This window comes from Tetranychus urticae, chromosome 1 (genome assembly GCF_039701765.1).
Source record: "Tetranychus urticae isolate SD_2017Ah chromosome 1, NJAU_TeUrti_SD_1.0, whole genome shotgun sequence".
NCBI lineage: Eukaryota > Metazoa > Arthropoda > Arachnida > Trombidiformes > Tetranychidae > Tetranychus > Tetranychus urticae.
In genome coordinates this window covers 12136935-12153826 of record NC_142958.1, presented here as the reverse complement: position 1 = coordinate 12153826, position 16892 = coordinate 12136935, and the positions used below count along the sequence as shown (strand labels likewise).

Genomic DNA, 16892 nt, shown 5'->3' with positions numbered 1-16892 from the left:
GTTTAAATTGTAATTGTATTACATCAACAATAATCAATATAACTTTTTATTTCGAAAATAATACAAAGAAAAAGTGAATGGAAATGGTTTTGTCATCTTGTTTTGGGCATTTACACGTTTTGAGATGTTTTACTGTCGCTTGCAACTGGTAAACAATCCAATCACTTGGGTCAATCCAACAATCATAACACGTATGATCGTAACTAACGTCACTAAGTCAACGTATCAATACAAGTTGACAGTTGATGGTTGAAAGAAAAGTGTTTGTTCAAACCGAGAGAAAAATTAGGGAAGGAAAGGATTGAGATTTCAACAAAATAAGAAATGTTACATTTTGGTAAGTACAGGATGAATTTTAACATTTGTACAGAAAAATTATCAGAAATTCAGTTTGGTAATTGGACCATCGACTAATCAAATAACATACATTTATATGTTTAATACTATAATTTTAATCATTTGCCTCTTTGTCAAGCGATATATCTTTTAATCTTTTGATTCTAGAGTTTGAGGTTTTGTTTCTCCATCCAAGATAGCGATAATTTAAACTTGTATTTTATATATTATACAATAACATAATATTGTGTGTTCTCGATTGTGGACTAGAAAGCTTTAGTTTACATGAACTCCACTTATCTCTTTGATTCGATAATTTTAACTCTAGCTTATGCTTCGATTATGAAGAGATTCATTGAAAAAATGGAATTAAGATCATCAGATTCACTAACTCGTTGTAAAGATTGATCGGTTCCAATTATGATGAATACGATTTTTTACATTTGATCGAATACGATTATGATTTTTCCCTAGATATGGATGATACTTTGGTGAAATTGGAAGATGAATGGTTTACTGCTTAATTATACCAAGAAGAAATGAATATGAAACAATAACTGAAGAGAACTGAACTTAGAACTGAAGTTCGTCCATAAATTGTATGAAATTGTATTGGAAGATTTTGAAAGAGGTTAAACTAGTATTATGACTTTGGTTTATGCCTTTAAGATCCGAAAGTGATTAGATTGTAATTCATTGTTATTTATGTTTTTGGCAAAAAGATCCATAAGTAGACGAAGTAGGTAAACCTTTTGAATAATAATTGAAACTTTCAAGCCTAAATCCTGAACAGATTAGCACCAATTGAATGCTCTAGATTGAGTAGCTTCATAAATATTTTGTCGAGTGAACCAATGATTTGTTCGAATTTTCAAGTATAAAAAACAAACAAATCTTCATTGTTTTCAGTCCAACAATTTTGATGCTGCATCTGCAAGATTCCATTCAGCTTCACGTAAAGCATTAGTACACTTTTCAATGTCAGCCACACCTAATTTCATTAACTGGTTCAATTGCAATTCTTTCATTGCGCTAACAGAGTCCATGCCATTTGTTTGAAGAGCTCGGACACATTCTTCTCGAGTCGTGCCCTTAACAGTTTCCATGAGTTGATCGACCCATGCATTGAAATTGGGATACATTGTGATCTGACCAAGTCCATAGATAACTTCACGACTTGGTGCAGATGGTCCTAATCCAGCTCCATAAAAAATTGGACAAGGTGGAGCTGGTGCTGGACCTTTATTTGGTGCGAAAAAGGGACGAACTTGGGCTGTAGGAGGTTGTGGAGCTTTACGCAGAGTTGACGTAACAGACGCTCGGCTGATTGAAGAGTCTCTAGATCTATAAGAGCTTGAGTTTTGGTTTCTTCGTGAGTTTTTAACATGTCCGTTAGAAGGTGGGGGAACGACGAAAGGAACTTCTTGCGTTATTTGAGTCGGTTGAGAGGACTGAGATTGCTGTGTTTGTTGTGGTGGAGCAGCTGCAGCTGAACACAACAATTTGGCTTCCAATTCTTGCAGAAACTCTTTACTTAATCTAGATGGTTGACGGTTCTCATCTAAATTTCGTTGACCAGATTGTTGATCCGATTGATGTGCTAAATCACCATTATTTTGAACCTGTAATTGTTTCATGCTTGATTCAATCCAGTTAAAAGCCTGATCTGCACGATTAGCAGCACTTGACGGTTGTTTACTTGCAGTAGATGATGATATTATATTATCAATGTTGGAAGTATCGAATGGATCAGCGTTAACGGGATCCAAACTGGTAATGGAAGGTGCTTTTTCCCGAGATAAATGAGATCCTGATTTGTAGTAAGCAGATTGAGATTCATATATTGAATAAATATCAGAGGCATCGGAAGAAATTCCAGCCAATGCCCATTCAGAGTCACTGAAACTTGAACCTTCATCCGAAGAGGCTTCTTCATTGGGCGTAGAGTAATATCTAGATCCGGATGATGGCTGGTTATTGTGGTGTGATGGAGGAAATGGTTTAGATGAAAGGGTAGAATTATTGGTGGCACTTGCTGAATTAGTGATTGCGTTTGATGAATTTAGAAGAGAAGAAAGAGTTGATGACGAAGAAGCAACATTATAATATACTCTCTGGTAATTCGGGTCATCATTTTCTTGAAATGTCTCTGGAAACTGATGACCATTGGTAGTAACTCTTTGTTCACCCAGCATAACCTGAGCCGCTTTTAATTCTTGAACTGTTTCTTCTCCATCTAAATCAATGAGAAGTCCTTCAGAGCAAGAGAGTCCTTCACTTTTCAATTGAGTGTAAGATTGTGATCGCTTAGGAGCTAAATCTCTTGAATGACGATCTCTGTCAGATTCTGAATGTTCTCTGTCATCGTTTCTAAATCTATTGTAACCAAATTGTCGTGAAATATTGCGCTTTGGACTGCCCAAGTCACCTAAATTATTGAGAACTGCAAGAAAAGTTAAAGATCGTTAGTATTTGTTTGAATTTCTTGTTTAACAGGATGAAAGGATGATATTAAGGAAGAGGAAAGGTAGTAACGAGGTCTCAAATAAAAAGATTGAAATTATGCAGTAATGTTACATGAAATTGTCATTCAACTTTGTACATTTCAGTATCGGTCATTTACATGGAACTAATTTCCTTTAATCTGAATACCTTTTATAGTTTTGTGATTTTTATATTGAATTTAAGATAAGATAAAATCTGATCATATACAAATTTAAAGCAAATTGTTGGTTGTAAATGAAGATATTGAACGAAACTAAATCGAGAGGAAGTAAGGACTTTTGTTTTACTATCACAATAGAAAGTTTTTGTTTTGTTGAGCTAAATATAATACAAAATGCTGATAATCATCTTCATTGTTATACAATTGATGTTTTGATTTTTTGATGAATTTTCATTATTCTCAACGTAAATCTAGATTGTAGAATGAAAAACTATGACATTAACGCATTGAAAAAAGTGTTTCAAAGTTTGAATATAAGTTCATAATTGCTACCAAACAAAGAGCTGCTAATAAAAATGCTTAACTTTACTATTTATATCGATGAATATGCTAAATTTGATTGATTGATTTGTAAAATCTGCATTTTTGTAGCGTAAATGTAACCATCATTTCATGTAAAACATTGAAAAAAGGGAAAAATCAATGCATTTTGTTTTGTATTATGAACAACTTACGTTTGATTTTATCATTCAATTTGATTGAAGTAGGAGGCGGAGGAAGTTCTTTATCTGGATAACCCATAATATCAGGAGGTTGTAGTGGATTTTTCAGATACAATTCATCAATGTGACTAGGATGACCCCAGGTGTTTCCGATTCCACCATGACCAGCATGCACTAAACTACCTTTTAAAGGTTTACTAATAGCTTTACGTTTACCAATAGCACTTGTTTCTTTCATTATACACCGAGGAAAATATCCAATCTCAAATGATCGCTGATTTTGACCTTTCCATAAAAAACACTCTGGATTACCTTCAACAACCTCCACTTTATCTCCTGGTTTGATGATTAAAGGTTTTTTGGAACTAAATAGGTTTGAAGAAGAAACGCTAGAGCCATTGTTAGGTAAAGTTTCATCTGTACCATCAAAAAGTCGTTCACTAATCAGATCTAATGGGCGAGTTTCTTCGAGAAAAGATTTAATTTCATTGAAATTGGGTCGCTGATCAGGATTTGCATCCCAACATTTGAGTAAAAGATCATATAGAGAGGCTGAGCATGCCTCTGGTTGCTCTAATCTTTCACCTTCTTTATCAATTTTATGCAAAATTTCAGCACCATTCAAATTTTTCCAAGGTTCATCACCAAAGGTAAACATTTCCCATAGAGTCACACCATACATCCAAACATCAGATGAAGAGGAAAATTTCCTGTGTCGCAATGATTCCGGAGCACACCATGGAAATGGTACTTTTTTCGACTCATTCATGATATAACAATCATCTTGATTGGGTAAAGCTCTAACCAGTCCAAAATCTCCTATTTTTACCCTCTTTCTAGATGCTGATATGATAAAATGATAGAAAGAAAAAACAAAAGAATCATGGAAGGGGAAAGATAAAAGATAAATTATTATTCTAGACAAAAATAATGTAATTTTATCGATTATAACAACTAACCTAAAAGAATATTCCGTGCTGCAAGATCTCTATGAATGAATCTTTTAGATTCAAGGTAAGCCATTCCGGAAGCTATTTGAATAGCATAATCATGAAGCAAAACAATGGAAGTATGGCCACACTCTTTTCGTAATCTATCCCTGAGAGATCCATTCTCAGCCAGTTCAGTAATCATCATCATTGGTAGGGATAAAACGATACCATAGAGTCGAATGAGATTTGGATGATTTAGAAGATGCATTGAATTAACTTCTTTGATGAAATCTTCAATGATAGCTTGTTGAGAGATGACTTTCTCCTTCAAGACCTTGGCCGCAACATACTGAGTCCGTTTCGTATCTGAATAAAAATGGTAAAAAGTAAGACAAATGACGTTAATCATAAATTCATTAATTTTTGAAGTATAATTAGAATGGTTATTTTCATTTATGGGAATTTTGATTCACTTCATTAAACATTATATTTCATATTAATATTTATTTTTGTAGATATGCATGAGAAGAAGGCTTCTAATAAAAAATTCTTTGGTTTACGTCAAAGAGTAAATCGTTATTCAGTATTGATCAATTGAGTGAAAGATTGTTTGAAGTTATTCTTGTCTTTAGCACAAGGAGTCAGAGTGCACCAAAGCAATGAATTAGATAGTAATGAAAAAAAATTAGATTGAATAATGAGTATCAACTTGTTATTTTGTTAACAAAAGAAGACAAATGTTCATTTCTAGCCTTTTGAGTGCACCAAAAATAGTTCATGTAGACTTTTCATGTATTCAGGACTATCAGAACAAGATCACAACCATCATAATCTCTTCATTCCTGATTTGTCCTCTTTACCTTCCTTTTATTTAGTGACTTAATTTGGTATGATCATTAAGTCGTAACATATCCCAACTTAAAGGCTATAAGAAAAAAAGATTGAACAGAAAAGTCTCACCAGGTACAGTCCAAATAGCTTTCCACACAACGCCAAATGATCCATCACCTAGTTTTGTGTTGGTCAATTCAAGATCTCTCTCATTGATTAGCCATGTTAACGATGAGTTTGAAGATTCTCCGGTTAGACTTGACTTTCTTTCACTTTTTTCGGATCCACTTTTTTGTACAAAAGGATTAACAGGGTTGATCAATTTAAGAATAGGATTGTTTCTCCATTTTATTGAAAATTTTTTCTTTTTTATGTTGTCTAATAGCCTACGTCCAGCTGGTTTGGCTATTCCAATACGAGCCAAATCATCTAAAGTAACATAATCAAAGTGATGAAAAAGGGTGACTTGAAGCTCTTCACGTAAACTATGATAAAATCCTTCCAATTGTTCCTCTTTGAGTATTTGGTAGACCAATTCTTCATCGTTTAGCTCTGTATCCATTTTCACATCACAAAAATTACACTAGTTACAGGTTTTAATAAATAAGAATCAAACTAAAAACAAAACAGAAGGTAAAAAATGACAAGAATGAGATGCAACCTCCCAATTAACTAATCATTGGAAAAGCCAAGCTCAGATGTAAACAAACCTCAATAAAAACTTATCGTATACGATAGATGGAGCTACATCATCTTATTGCTTATTTTTTGCTTTTCTTTCAATAGTTTTTCAGGTTTATTAATAATTTGATGTAATTCAATCTTTTGTAAATTTAACCATAAACTAACAACAAATAAACACACCATCATTCAATATACTGAAGCCAATTATCGGTTGGAGACTCTTCAAGGAATAAATCTGTCTAAGAAGATGATAATATCTCATGGATAATATGGAGCTTAAAAGTTATCGATTGATTGTTTTGAAAATCTGACTTCATAATACATGTATTACTTCAGTACAGTTCAAGGTAAGTGAATTTCTCTAAATCTTACACATTGTCGATTATTCCGTTCTCGTAAGACACCCGTATCTGTTTGTCCTTTGAATTTTGAGATATCAATTTGCTCAAACCTGAACAAGATCAAAGATAAGAAACTGACGCCATGAAAATGCATTATTACCACATATTAATAATCGTAATATTGTCAGTTATTGAACACAATCCTTTCTTGAATCAAATTGTAATCGTTGCTGTTATTTCGTTCATTATTGTGCTTGGTTTCGAGCAGCCTCTTTTAAAAAGAATAATTTAGACTACAATTTTTTGTCAATTTCATGAAATCAACTCAACTGCCAAGGATCCAAATGGTAAAGGTAATCTCAGAACTTTGTAATTCCAATTTTCTTTCAATGTTTATGTAATTCACTCAGTTCTATTTTCTGTTAAATTAATTCAAAAAATCTAAACTCGCAAAATGCTGGTCAAAATATTCAACCTTTGATATTTTATGGCCTAATGAATGTCAATTGATTTGAATGATTGAATCAACATTTTCTTATTCTTTGAGCTTGTTGAAGCTACCATCACTAATACAAATCAATTTGATCCTTTGGGAAATGACTGTATCCAATCATTAAGCTCAATATCAATTGCATCTTCACTTTATGTTGCTGTGATTATAAAAATATAAAGCCTTTGAGTCCATCAAAAGAATCATATTGATTAGATTTCATTGACTTCCATCCCAATCATCGTAATAAACGTATCTGAAGGAAGTTCTTTACATTGATCGATTCAGTGAATGTAAAATTCAATTGTTGGCGAAATTAATGGTTAAATTTAATTTTATTGTGTATTTAATTTTATTATCTTAATGATCCTCCAAAATTAATGAAGGTTAGAGGCTTGTTAGTTAACATTTTAATAATTCAATGAGCTATAATTAGTTTTTGATTTATTTTTTTGCTTGGCTTCTTGTCTTGATTTGCTCTACAATTTATACAAAATGATTTTTATACAAAATTTAATTATTAATTAATAAACAGATGGATAGAGAAAGAAGTGAGAATAAATCGGTTGATTTTAAATCAGAATCGTTTACAATAAACTTTTCTGTGGCATGTTTGGCTTGAATCATTAACCATACATCACCGTGTAATATCAACAATCAATGAAACTCTTTTTTTTAGTTTCATCATTTTTCCTTATTATTTTGCACTTTCAAGGCTAATTTTATTTTTAAGTTGATTAATTTAATTAATCTAATTGTCTGTAAGAGAGAGAGAGAGAGAGAGAGAGAGAGAGAGAGAGAGAGAGAGGAAGGGAAAGGGAGAGAGAAGAGAAAAAGAAGACAAAATTGTGAGAATCAACAAATTTTCATAAGTTGTTATCACCAACAAATGGTACCAATTGCGATTCCAGGTTTGGTTAATAAGAGCAGGTATTTGGTTATCCAAATTTAATGTCAATTTAAGTAATTATAAAACAATTTGAATAGATAAACAGGTAAATAAGTCATCAGTTAGGAGATAACAATTCGATTCTCGTCGTGATCACTATCAGCTTTAAAAATCCATGGTTTCGTTGTTATTGTATGTACGTAAGTGTGTGTGTCATTTGTTAATTGTTTAAAAATTAGTCACCAATACTTGATTATTGTTGCTGCCATTATTGTTGAAAGACTTGCTTTTGGTATTTGATTTGTCGCCCGTCGGTCTGTTAAGTAATCCAATAAACGAGCTAGAATTAACATTGTTTGATGTAGTTGGGGAAAAGGATGGAGGTAAAATGGTTGTTTCAGCTCCTGATGAGCTGGTTACAGTTGTAATTAAGGTTGCAGGGGTTGTCGATGTTGACGAGATTATTATTGTAGTTGGATTCTGGTTTGATGATTTTGTGGTAGTGGTGGTACTTGTGGTTGTTGACACATTGCATGAGATTATCAAGCGATTAGTTGGTGGCGAAGTTGATAAGGATGATGAAAAAGTGTTTCCTAAAGTTCCTAAAGATTGAGGCGAATGTCGCCCAGGTATATTTATTGTTGCCGAGTCAACACAGCTCGTTCCATAGCTACCGACAGAGCTATTAAATGATTGGGTAGTTGTAATCAGGTTACGCTTGTTGGTAATATTAGCATTAGAATTGATAACATTATTATTGTTACCATTACTATTATTATCAATATTAATATTATTATTCACATTATTACTATTAGTATTATTAATATGAGAAGTATTATTATTTAGTTGGCTATTTGGTGCTTGATTGGAGAGAAGAGCTTGATTTGAATCATTTTGAATGGACGGTCTTGGAAGGTAAGCCTCTAAATGTTGCAAAGCATTTGAATCATCCCTCTCTTTATCACCTTTGATCAAGTTTATCTTCTGGATCATCTCTTTTAACTCATAACGTAAGATAAAAGCAAAACAAAGTTTAAGAAAGGTTAACACACAAAATCCAATAACCGAAAGGCAATCGACACTTGATTGTAACCAGTCAAGAATCTGACTATAGCAACCAGTTGTGTAAATATTTTCTGGTTCATAACTATCCATACAATCAGCACTTGTGGTCCTAGCAGCAATCACTGTATTATCATTATATCCTCCTCCTCCACCGCCTCCACCACCACCTCCACCACTGTTACCCCGTCTATTTATATTATCACTACCAGACGTTTTTTGGTGAACACCTTTGCGAACCGTACTTTCACTTGTAACACTACCACTTGAAACTCCTCCACCGGCATTAGTACCGGCAACACCTCCTCCTTCATCTACTCCCCTTTGATTGGAGTCAACGATGGTTGGTATCATTGGGAAACGATGATAGGCACAACAACTTTGTGGCACAAGGAACTGGGCACCTTCATAAGTAGCATGTTCACGTTCAAACCATTGGGTCATATTATAATCATAAGGCGTATCGATACCACAACATTGATGTTCACTTTGAACACGATCCCATAATTCCTGGTTTTAGGCGAGTCAAATTAAAAGAAAACAATATAAATGATTAAATTGGTTTAACGGCACAACTCTATAAAATTAATTACATTTACTTCAATTATCTTTTTTTCCTCCAACACACCAATCCCATTGTGACCATTTCATTCAATCAACTGTTTACATTGTAGCAACAGTTAATGTTACTTTTCCCTCTCATTTTCCTCCATTACTCCTTTATGTACAAAGAGTAAAGAAGAAGAGACTGCGATGAATAAAATACCGATTTGTTGCTGTATAATAGCACTGGTGGTGCTAGTAGTAAGAAACTCTTTCTTTTCTCATTCTTTTTTTAATCAAAATTGACCAATTTAATCAATTTAAAAAAATTGATAATTATTTAACTTGGAAAGAGAAAAGAAAGTGTTTCTTACTACTAGCACCACCAGTGCTATTATACAGCAACAAATCGGTATTTTATTCATCGCAGTCTCTTCTTCTTTACTCTTTGTTTATGTATCCCTTTCAGTATCTTTAAGTATCGCTCAGTATCTCTTAGTATCTTTTTAGTATCTTCTATTGAACTTCTCCTGCTTAATTGACTATTGTTCTAATTGAATTTCACTGTTTCTATCCAACATTATTAAGCCAACTAACTAATTCCAACTTGAACAATGTTTCACTGTGCTAACTTCAACTTAAATTGGTTAATTATTGCCATCTTTAATCTATTGATAGCTTATAAGGAAGTAGACAAAAGCAATGATCGGTGTTGGTAATGACATAATCCTATGTTTCTTAATACGAGATTAAACAGTCAAGTGAGTTGTTAATTTGGTATCTAATTTTTTTAACCACAGGATGAACTGGACAAGCTGAACATGATAGACAAGATGGTCAACAATTAGTTTGGTCACCAACAGGATTAATGGACAAGGAGATCAACGTGGTCACATCAATTACATCACAACAAATGAATTTGTTTGCATTTTACCTGGAAATCTGTGTCAAAGCCATAATCATTGTCGAGACGATAAATGAGATCAGATCGTAGATTGGTCAGTAATAAATTATAACGGAAGAGCCAAATTATACCAACAACAATATCTCCAACTAGTAAAACTAATATAATTTGCCAATAGAGCCCTAGAAGACGTTCATTCATTCGGTTAGCACCAACACACCCGATTGCCTGTTTGAAGAAAAATGAACAATATGGTTAATCATCTATTAATATTGATTATATACGAAAACAGGCGAACCCAAAAAGTATGGAAAAAAGTCATTTGCAATTTAACTTGCATTGAGTTGGGTTTGCCACTTTACCTTTCATTTTATATCTCATACATGGTTGTAGACAGATATTAAATAAACTGACGTAAATGCAAGTAAATTAATTAATAACTCATGTATATCAATCATTCCAAGTGAACAAATCGACACCAAATTAATAAGTTGATCAATCGATTTGAAAAAAAGAGACTCCATTAAAAGGTTCCATCAATCAATCTTGCAACATTTTTCAAATAATTACGGTAACACCCGATTAACCAGTAAATTGAAATCAATCCATGAGTATATTTAAAATTATAATTTTCTTATAATATAATTTTATAATCAAACAAACTTTAGATTGTTTTTTCACTGAATTTCCCAGGTTGAGATGTTGATGAAATAAATCAAAGTAAATCAACAAAAGCAAGAGTAAAAAAAATAGTTGACAACAAAATAAACTTAAACTTGATAGAATCAAATTTAATTTATTTTTTGTTGATCTTTCTTAATGAAATCTTATTATACCTGGTTGAATTGAAGCTGTACCCTGTGTTTATCAAGAATTTTTTATCATTTTTGTTGACTTTACTTATTTACAGAAAAAAGTTGCTTGTTTTTACCCTTTCAATCATGTGAATATCGTCAACTCCAAGTCAACTCCAAAGACACGACAATTTAGTATTTAAATGAAGCAATTTACATGGGAAAACCATCTTTCTATCTGATTGTAAGATTTGAAAATTTTAATCAAAGAATGAATTTTGAACACACAAAGATTGAAAAATGAAAAATACATTAACAATTCCCAGATGATTAAAATTGAAGGACAACAGTTCAATACAAATAGACGAAGCTCATGTTAATTGAAACAATCTGGTATATTTGTTCAAATATCAACATTGCTTGAGGACACTGAAAGATATGGCAAAATATGAGATATAAAAATGATCGAGTTATTAAACATCATTTTGTTGATTATGTTGATCATTATAAATAGATGAAGATGAGCATGATTGAAATCGAGTAACATGAAAACAATAAACAACAAGATGATGAGAATATTGATATAGCCTGGAAGGTATTAGAGCAGGAATGAAACCTGAAAAATATGAAACAGATATTAATTGTTATTAATAGTTAGCTAATACCAATTAAAAAATGTTCAACATCAAAATAATGTATAATATAGCTGCAAGACTAAGGTTGAAAGTTACTCGATAAACCTTGTCCATGGATTTGTAAGTTGACCTCCCAGAGCAAAAGCATAAGGACACTGAATTACTTGTTAATATGAATGTTCAATTAAATAATTCTCACTAATTAATGTAAATCAGAATTAGAATGAATAAAAAATTTGAAATTAAAAAAATTCCATCAATAAAATTATTCATAAACAGTGAAATTTTAAAATGGCTATGAGCATAAAACGCATCATAACAGAAATGAATTTTCGTAATTTTCTGCTCAATGTTGAAACTCTTGCTGGTTTTTAGTTTATGAAACACTAATTATCAGCTATTCGTCTTGTTTGGCAATTTGGAGAGATATAATTAACCGATTGGACAAGAATTGAGAACAGATTTGCTTGGAAACGAACTGGAAATCATGTAAATTTTGATTTCTTTAAAGGTGAATAGAGGCCAGAGCATTTCGATGAAATGAAAATTGTTGAGCTCCATCAATGGTAATGGTTTTTCTGATTAGTTTCAATGTGATTCACAGGAAAACTTAATTGTCTCATGAAATTCCGTCCTCATAACAATAATTCAATTTCAAGAGGATCATCATTGATCAAGATTGTAAAATCTTAGGCTCTAAGGAATGTAAGAAACTTACCAACAATTGATTTAGCCTTAGCTATTACACAATAATTAAACAATGAGGTGAAGATGATGATGATGATTGAAAAGATGAACAAGATGGCGAGAATACTGATAAAGATGAAATAGATTGCCAGGCCTGCGGCAACGTCTTCATTGTAAGTGTTTGTTTACATTTTGTCTCACTGTTTGGTGTGGAGATGAGTAAAAAGACTGGAATTGAATTAAAATGATAATTTCATTTTATTTCATTTAAATAATTTGATAACACTTGGTTGGTAAGTCAAATGTGAATATCATTCAAACAAAATTGGACTCACAGTGTTGAAGAGAAAAGCTATTTTCATAATGGAATACTTGAATCACTTTTTATAATAAATTTATTTCTTTTGTTGTCTACGCTTTTTGGCTTGTCATAGTTGTTTATCATCAACTCAACAGCATTTTGTAAATTCAAATTGATATGATGAGACTACAGTGATAATGGTGATGATGATGATACCAACAGCCAAAGAAGCGATTTATCAAATTGTCACTCAAATATTGATATACAGACACACAAAATGTAACACTGTAAAATTTAACATTGCTTTACCATGTTAACTATTCATAGGATTCATTTTAAATCTTGTTCATTCAAAATGTTCAACTCAATTTATAACATGTAAAACCATTAACTTGCCTTTTGTCGTTGATAAAATTACATTGTTTATTAACTCAAATGCAGCTTCATCTCAGCTGTACAAAAGCAAGTCAATATCAAAAGGCGCTAAATACAAAATCTGTGAAAAATAATTTCAATTGTAATGAGATTATTATTGAGATTAAAATGGACACTTTAATTTAAAATCCAATCATGAACTTAATAACGTCTGAGCCTCTTTGGTTCAGGTAATGAATACAAGGTTGGTCATTCCCATTAGTGATCTTTTCAATTCCTCATTTGTCGTAATCCTTTGCGCTGCTAATTTTGTTTTTCAACCAACTCTGAAAATAATCAATTGAACGGTTATAACCTTGTAAGTAATAAGGATTATTTGTGACTATTATTTAAACTGAATTATCTGATTCACATTCAATTCTCTTGTCGTTTCTCCTGATCTCAACTAATCTCAATGATGGAGTCAACTTAATCCTTCTTCCCAATAGCAATCTATTAGTAATAATAATTTACTTTTCCTTTTTATATTGTAATAATTTGTAAAACAAAGTCATGATTTTATCCAGGAAGAAACCAAAATTAAAAGTTGAAAATGATTACCTGGAAACAAATACACTAGAGTACCCGGTTAAAGCAATTTTTTTTTCTAAGTCTCCATCTAGTGATAATGGGTTTCAGAAAGTGGCAGCGCTTAAGATTTATGTAATGCAAGGATTATAAAAACAATGTAAATTTTCATAAAATCATAGATGGCGACTGTGAAAATTGCTTTAAATGGGACACAAAAAAATTGCTTTAACCGGGTACTCTAGTGTACAACTATAAGGTTAATCATTAACCAATTAGCTAATAAGGAAAAGACAGGAAAAGAATTGAATAAACCTTATTTGACGAGTAAATAAGATCTTTGGGAGGGAATGAACATGAAATCAGTTCAAGAGTGAACCTTGCTGATTAACAGCAGGCTGAAGTGACAAGTTTGAAGAGCAAGTCTAAAAATAGCAAAAATCAACAAATATTGTCGATAACTACTAATAGATCAGAGATTAAGACAACTTGACTTAATTATATCTTAATGAAATCTGATTTATAAGAGCTTGAAATATTCAAAAAAATGGTGGCTAAATGCTAGCTTTTTGCTTCAACAGGAATGATGACAATTTAATCACATGGCTTCTGGTCATTGTCAATAGGATTAATAAGGACTCTTTAACCAGACACAATAAAAGTTAATATTGATCGGTAACCATAACCACTAATTATTCATAATCACCATCATTTAGACTCCATAATTTAATCAGATCAATTTTATTCCTATGATTGACTCTGTTATTTTATACCGTCTCCTTTCATCTCATTCTTCCCTGTGATTCCTGTCTTGTAACATTGATTCCTTCCCACTGTATGATTACATTTTCATGATATCATCAGATTAGGGGATAATATTTTGCGTCTTTTGTCTTCATCATCTTTTTTTGCTGATGACTCTTCATCTTCGCATCCATGATCTTATCATTGTTATCTTTGTTCACTCTGTAACATTGTTTCTTCATTTTTCTCCGTCTTTGTCTTTTCCTTTGTCTTTATTGATGTCTTTTTGGATCTTAAAAATCGCCAAATTAACCATTAACATCAGACATCATATATATATTAGAAACAGTTGATAACTTGGTTATCTGTAAAAGGAACAAGAATGCTGAATCAAATCTATCTGACTGATAATTGTAGCTGTAAAAGAATAAAATTTTGCTAAAGAATGGAACATGTAACTTTGGAGAAACAAGAAAATGATTTAGTGAAAGAGTGTACCTGAAATTGAACAATTCAGTAACTAAAGATAATTGAAACTTGAAAATTGTATGAAATAGCTTTGAAATACACACAAAACTACAAGAAATAGTGAATGGATAGGATGGGAAAAAAAGGTAATACAATTGAAACACTAGTAACGTTAACCTTTCAAATTAATTGTTGATTTGACTTTTTTTATTCTCTTTTTCCCTGGTATTGAGTTACTAATTTGTGTTTCAACAATTTGTGCAGCTAAATTTAAATTTATTCTGTATTCTAGACCTATTTAGATACACAACCAAAGAGGTTTAGTGTTAATTGAATAGACTAAAGATGATGGAATACAAAAGGAAAAAAAGAAGATTAACTAATTATGAGATAATTTGCATTTAGCATTCAATGTAAAGCTGACAATGGTGTTTGTGAAATGAATGTGCATGATAAAGGATAACTATCTGACATGGCGAAAAAAAACAAAATTGTGAGGTAAAAGATGTAGTTTTGAATTAGAATGGAGGAAAACTATGAATATGTATAAGAATAAAAACGCTATGAGAGAGTTAATAGAAGGCTCAGGATTGACAGGGTTGTTCCTATCTGAGACCATTTCAAACAAAGATCATGGAACACATTGAATACTAACTAGTTTTCCTCTTTCTAACCGTTCTGTCTTCCCATTATTATGGAAAGAAAGATAGAAGAGAAAGAGATAATACACAGCCTCTTATTGTTGTTGTTGTTTTTGGATTCCTTGTCATCTTGTTCATCGCCCTTAGCTTTGACTTCCTCAACTTCATCAGCTTGGGCTTCATCATCATCTTCATCCTTTTCATCCATTGACATATTCAGACACTTTAGTTTTTCCTAGGAAATGAAATTGTATGAGCAAATCTTGGTTAAACAGCTGATGGTTCAATGAGTTGAATTAGATTTCTTCATTATTTTCCTTTGGAATTCACTCCTTTTGTTTTAGTCTTGTCTTTACTCCTAGGCTTTCACTTCTTATTAACATTACCATTGAATATTGCATATTGTTGTTTAAGGCTGAAAAATATTAAATAGAAAGCGATATTAGAATAATAAGAATGGAAGAACGAGGAGTTTTTATTTATATTAACATAGTCATGATAATAAATTCAAAACTATGAATCAACTAACCTTATGATGATTATCAACGAAATATTCATTTGACTTTCCATTGTTCCATCATCATCTTTCAGTCTAATTTAAGAAAGTGCCTAAATTTTTGCTCAATTAAGGCTTGCATGTCAAATTAAAGAAAATTACTAAAATATATTCTATCTGATAAGAAGTTGTGCATCTAAGCATGGCGATTTGAGTTGAAAGGAGGATGTCAAAAGTTGCCTATTTTCAGAACACTTCGTGACGTATTTTTTCTAATGTATTTTTTTATGCTAATTTTAAAAATCTAAACCATTTTTTGATCCGAGGTACCGTTCGTAAGATATTCACGAAAAAAACAAAGAAAATTCATGGTAGAGAAATAATGAAACTTGATGAGGAAAAAGCAGAATTTCATGATGAAAAATTGTTTATATACTAAAAAAGCAATGCTAATTCCATATATGAACTTATTTTTAATCTAAAAGTACGCAAAACTAGTCAATTATTGGAAAAACTGTATTAGGCGTAGTTTGGACATTTTTAGTTCATCTTGTAGATCGCGGCGCACGATGAAACTTCATCAGGGTATGTAATGAGCAATGCTGATTTCATATCTGAAATCAGTTTGAACCTTAGAGGGCGCAAAATTGATCATTTCTTGAAAAAACTGTATTTTGGGTGTTTTGGATCTTAACAGTTCATGTTGCAGTTTGCGGCGCAGAATGAAACTTCATTTGGGTACATAATATTAGATGTTGAGTTCATATTTGAAATCAGTTTGAACTTTAAAGGGCGCAAAATTGATCATTTCTTGAAAAAACTGTATTTTGGGTGTTTTGGATTTTAATCGTTCATGTTGCAGTTTGCGGCGCAGAATGAAACTTCATTTGGGTACATAATGTTAGATGTTGATTTCATATTTGAAATCAGTTTGAACTTTAAAGGGCGCAAAATTGATCATTTCTTGAAAAAACTGTATTTTGGGTGTTTTGGATTTTAATCGT

General features: G+C 31.9%; 2 protein-coding genes and 2 long non-coding RNA genes across 13 annotated transcripts in view; 1 reads left to right on the top strand and 3 right to left on the bottom strand.

Moving 5' to 3' along the window:
- Nucleotide 1: 1 nt before the first annotated feature.
- On the bottom strand, nucleotides 2–5976 carry Ack (activated Cdc42 kinase). The gene is made up of 4 exons (XM_015928132.3): nucleotides 5397–5976; nucleotides 4464–4802; nucleotides 3517–4347; nucleotides 2–2779 (listed from the first exon to the last, which is right to left on the bottom strand). The coding sequence occupies exons 1-4, from the start codon at nucleotides 5827–5829 to the stop codon at nucleotides 1242–1244; spliced, it is 3141 nt and encodes a 1046-aa protein (XP_015783618.1). The 5' UTR covers nucleotides 5830–5976; the 3' UTR covers nucleotides 2–1241.
- Nucleotides 5977–7098: 1122 nt separating this feature from the next.
- LOC107361166 (uncharacterized) overlaps nucleotides 7099–16892 on the bottom strand; it is a 34660-nt gene continuing 24866 nt past the window's right edge. For 2 of the 9 annotated variants that reach the window (XM_015927915.3, XM_025160627.2), the window contains exons 2-3: nucleotides 10211–10408; nucleotides 7099–9243 (exon numbers count right to left, since the gene is read on the bottom strand). In XM_015927915.3, the coding sequence (XP_015783401.2) occupies nucleotides 7900–9243; nucleotides 10211–10408 (1542 nt within the window). In that variant the 3' untranslated portion in view covers nucleotides 7099–7899. Of the gene's footprint in view, nucleotides 9244–9326; nucleotides 9468–10210; nucleotides 10409–10542; nucleotides 11591–12327; nucleotides 13031–16892 lie in introns of those variants that run through there. The other 7 variants (XM_089266211.1, XM_089266210.1, XM_089266212.1 and 4 more) reach the window with 7 other exon arrangements.
- On the top strand, nucleotides 9577–10620 carry LOC149094597 (uncharacterized). Its single transcript, XR_016197911.1, has 2 exons — nucleotides 9577–9991; nucleotides 10077–10620. It is a non-coding gene; the product is annotated as an uncharacterized LOC149094597 (long non-coding RNA).
- Nucleotides 14038–16109, bottom strand: LOC107361168 (uncharacterized). 2 transcript variants are annotated; one of them, XR_016197906.1, is made up of 3 exons: nucleotides 15922–16109; nucleotides 15407–15807; nucleotides 14038–14648 (listed from the first exon to the last, which is right to left on the bottom strand). It is a non-coding gene; the product is annotated as an uncharacterized LOC107361168 (long non-coding RNA). The 2 variants fall into 2 exon arrangements; XR_003082057.2 differs by lacking the exon at nucleotides 14038–14648 and having other exon boundaries at nucleotides 14924–15807.

Bases quoted from the DNA above. Each gene is read 5' to 3' on its own strand.
- Ack (XM_015928132.3), bottom strand. From the start codon at position 5,829: ATGGATACAGAGCTAAACGATGAAGAATTGGTCTACCAAATACTCAAA. The intron at 4,348-4,463 runs GTTAGTTGTTAT...TTATCATATCAG, and splicing joins AGCACGGAATATTCTTTTAG to CATCTAGAAAGAGGGTAAAA. The intron at 2,780-3,516 runs GTAAGTTGTTCA...CTTTTCTTGCAG, and splicing joins ATTGAATGATAAAATCAAAC to TTCTCAATAATTTAGGTGAC.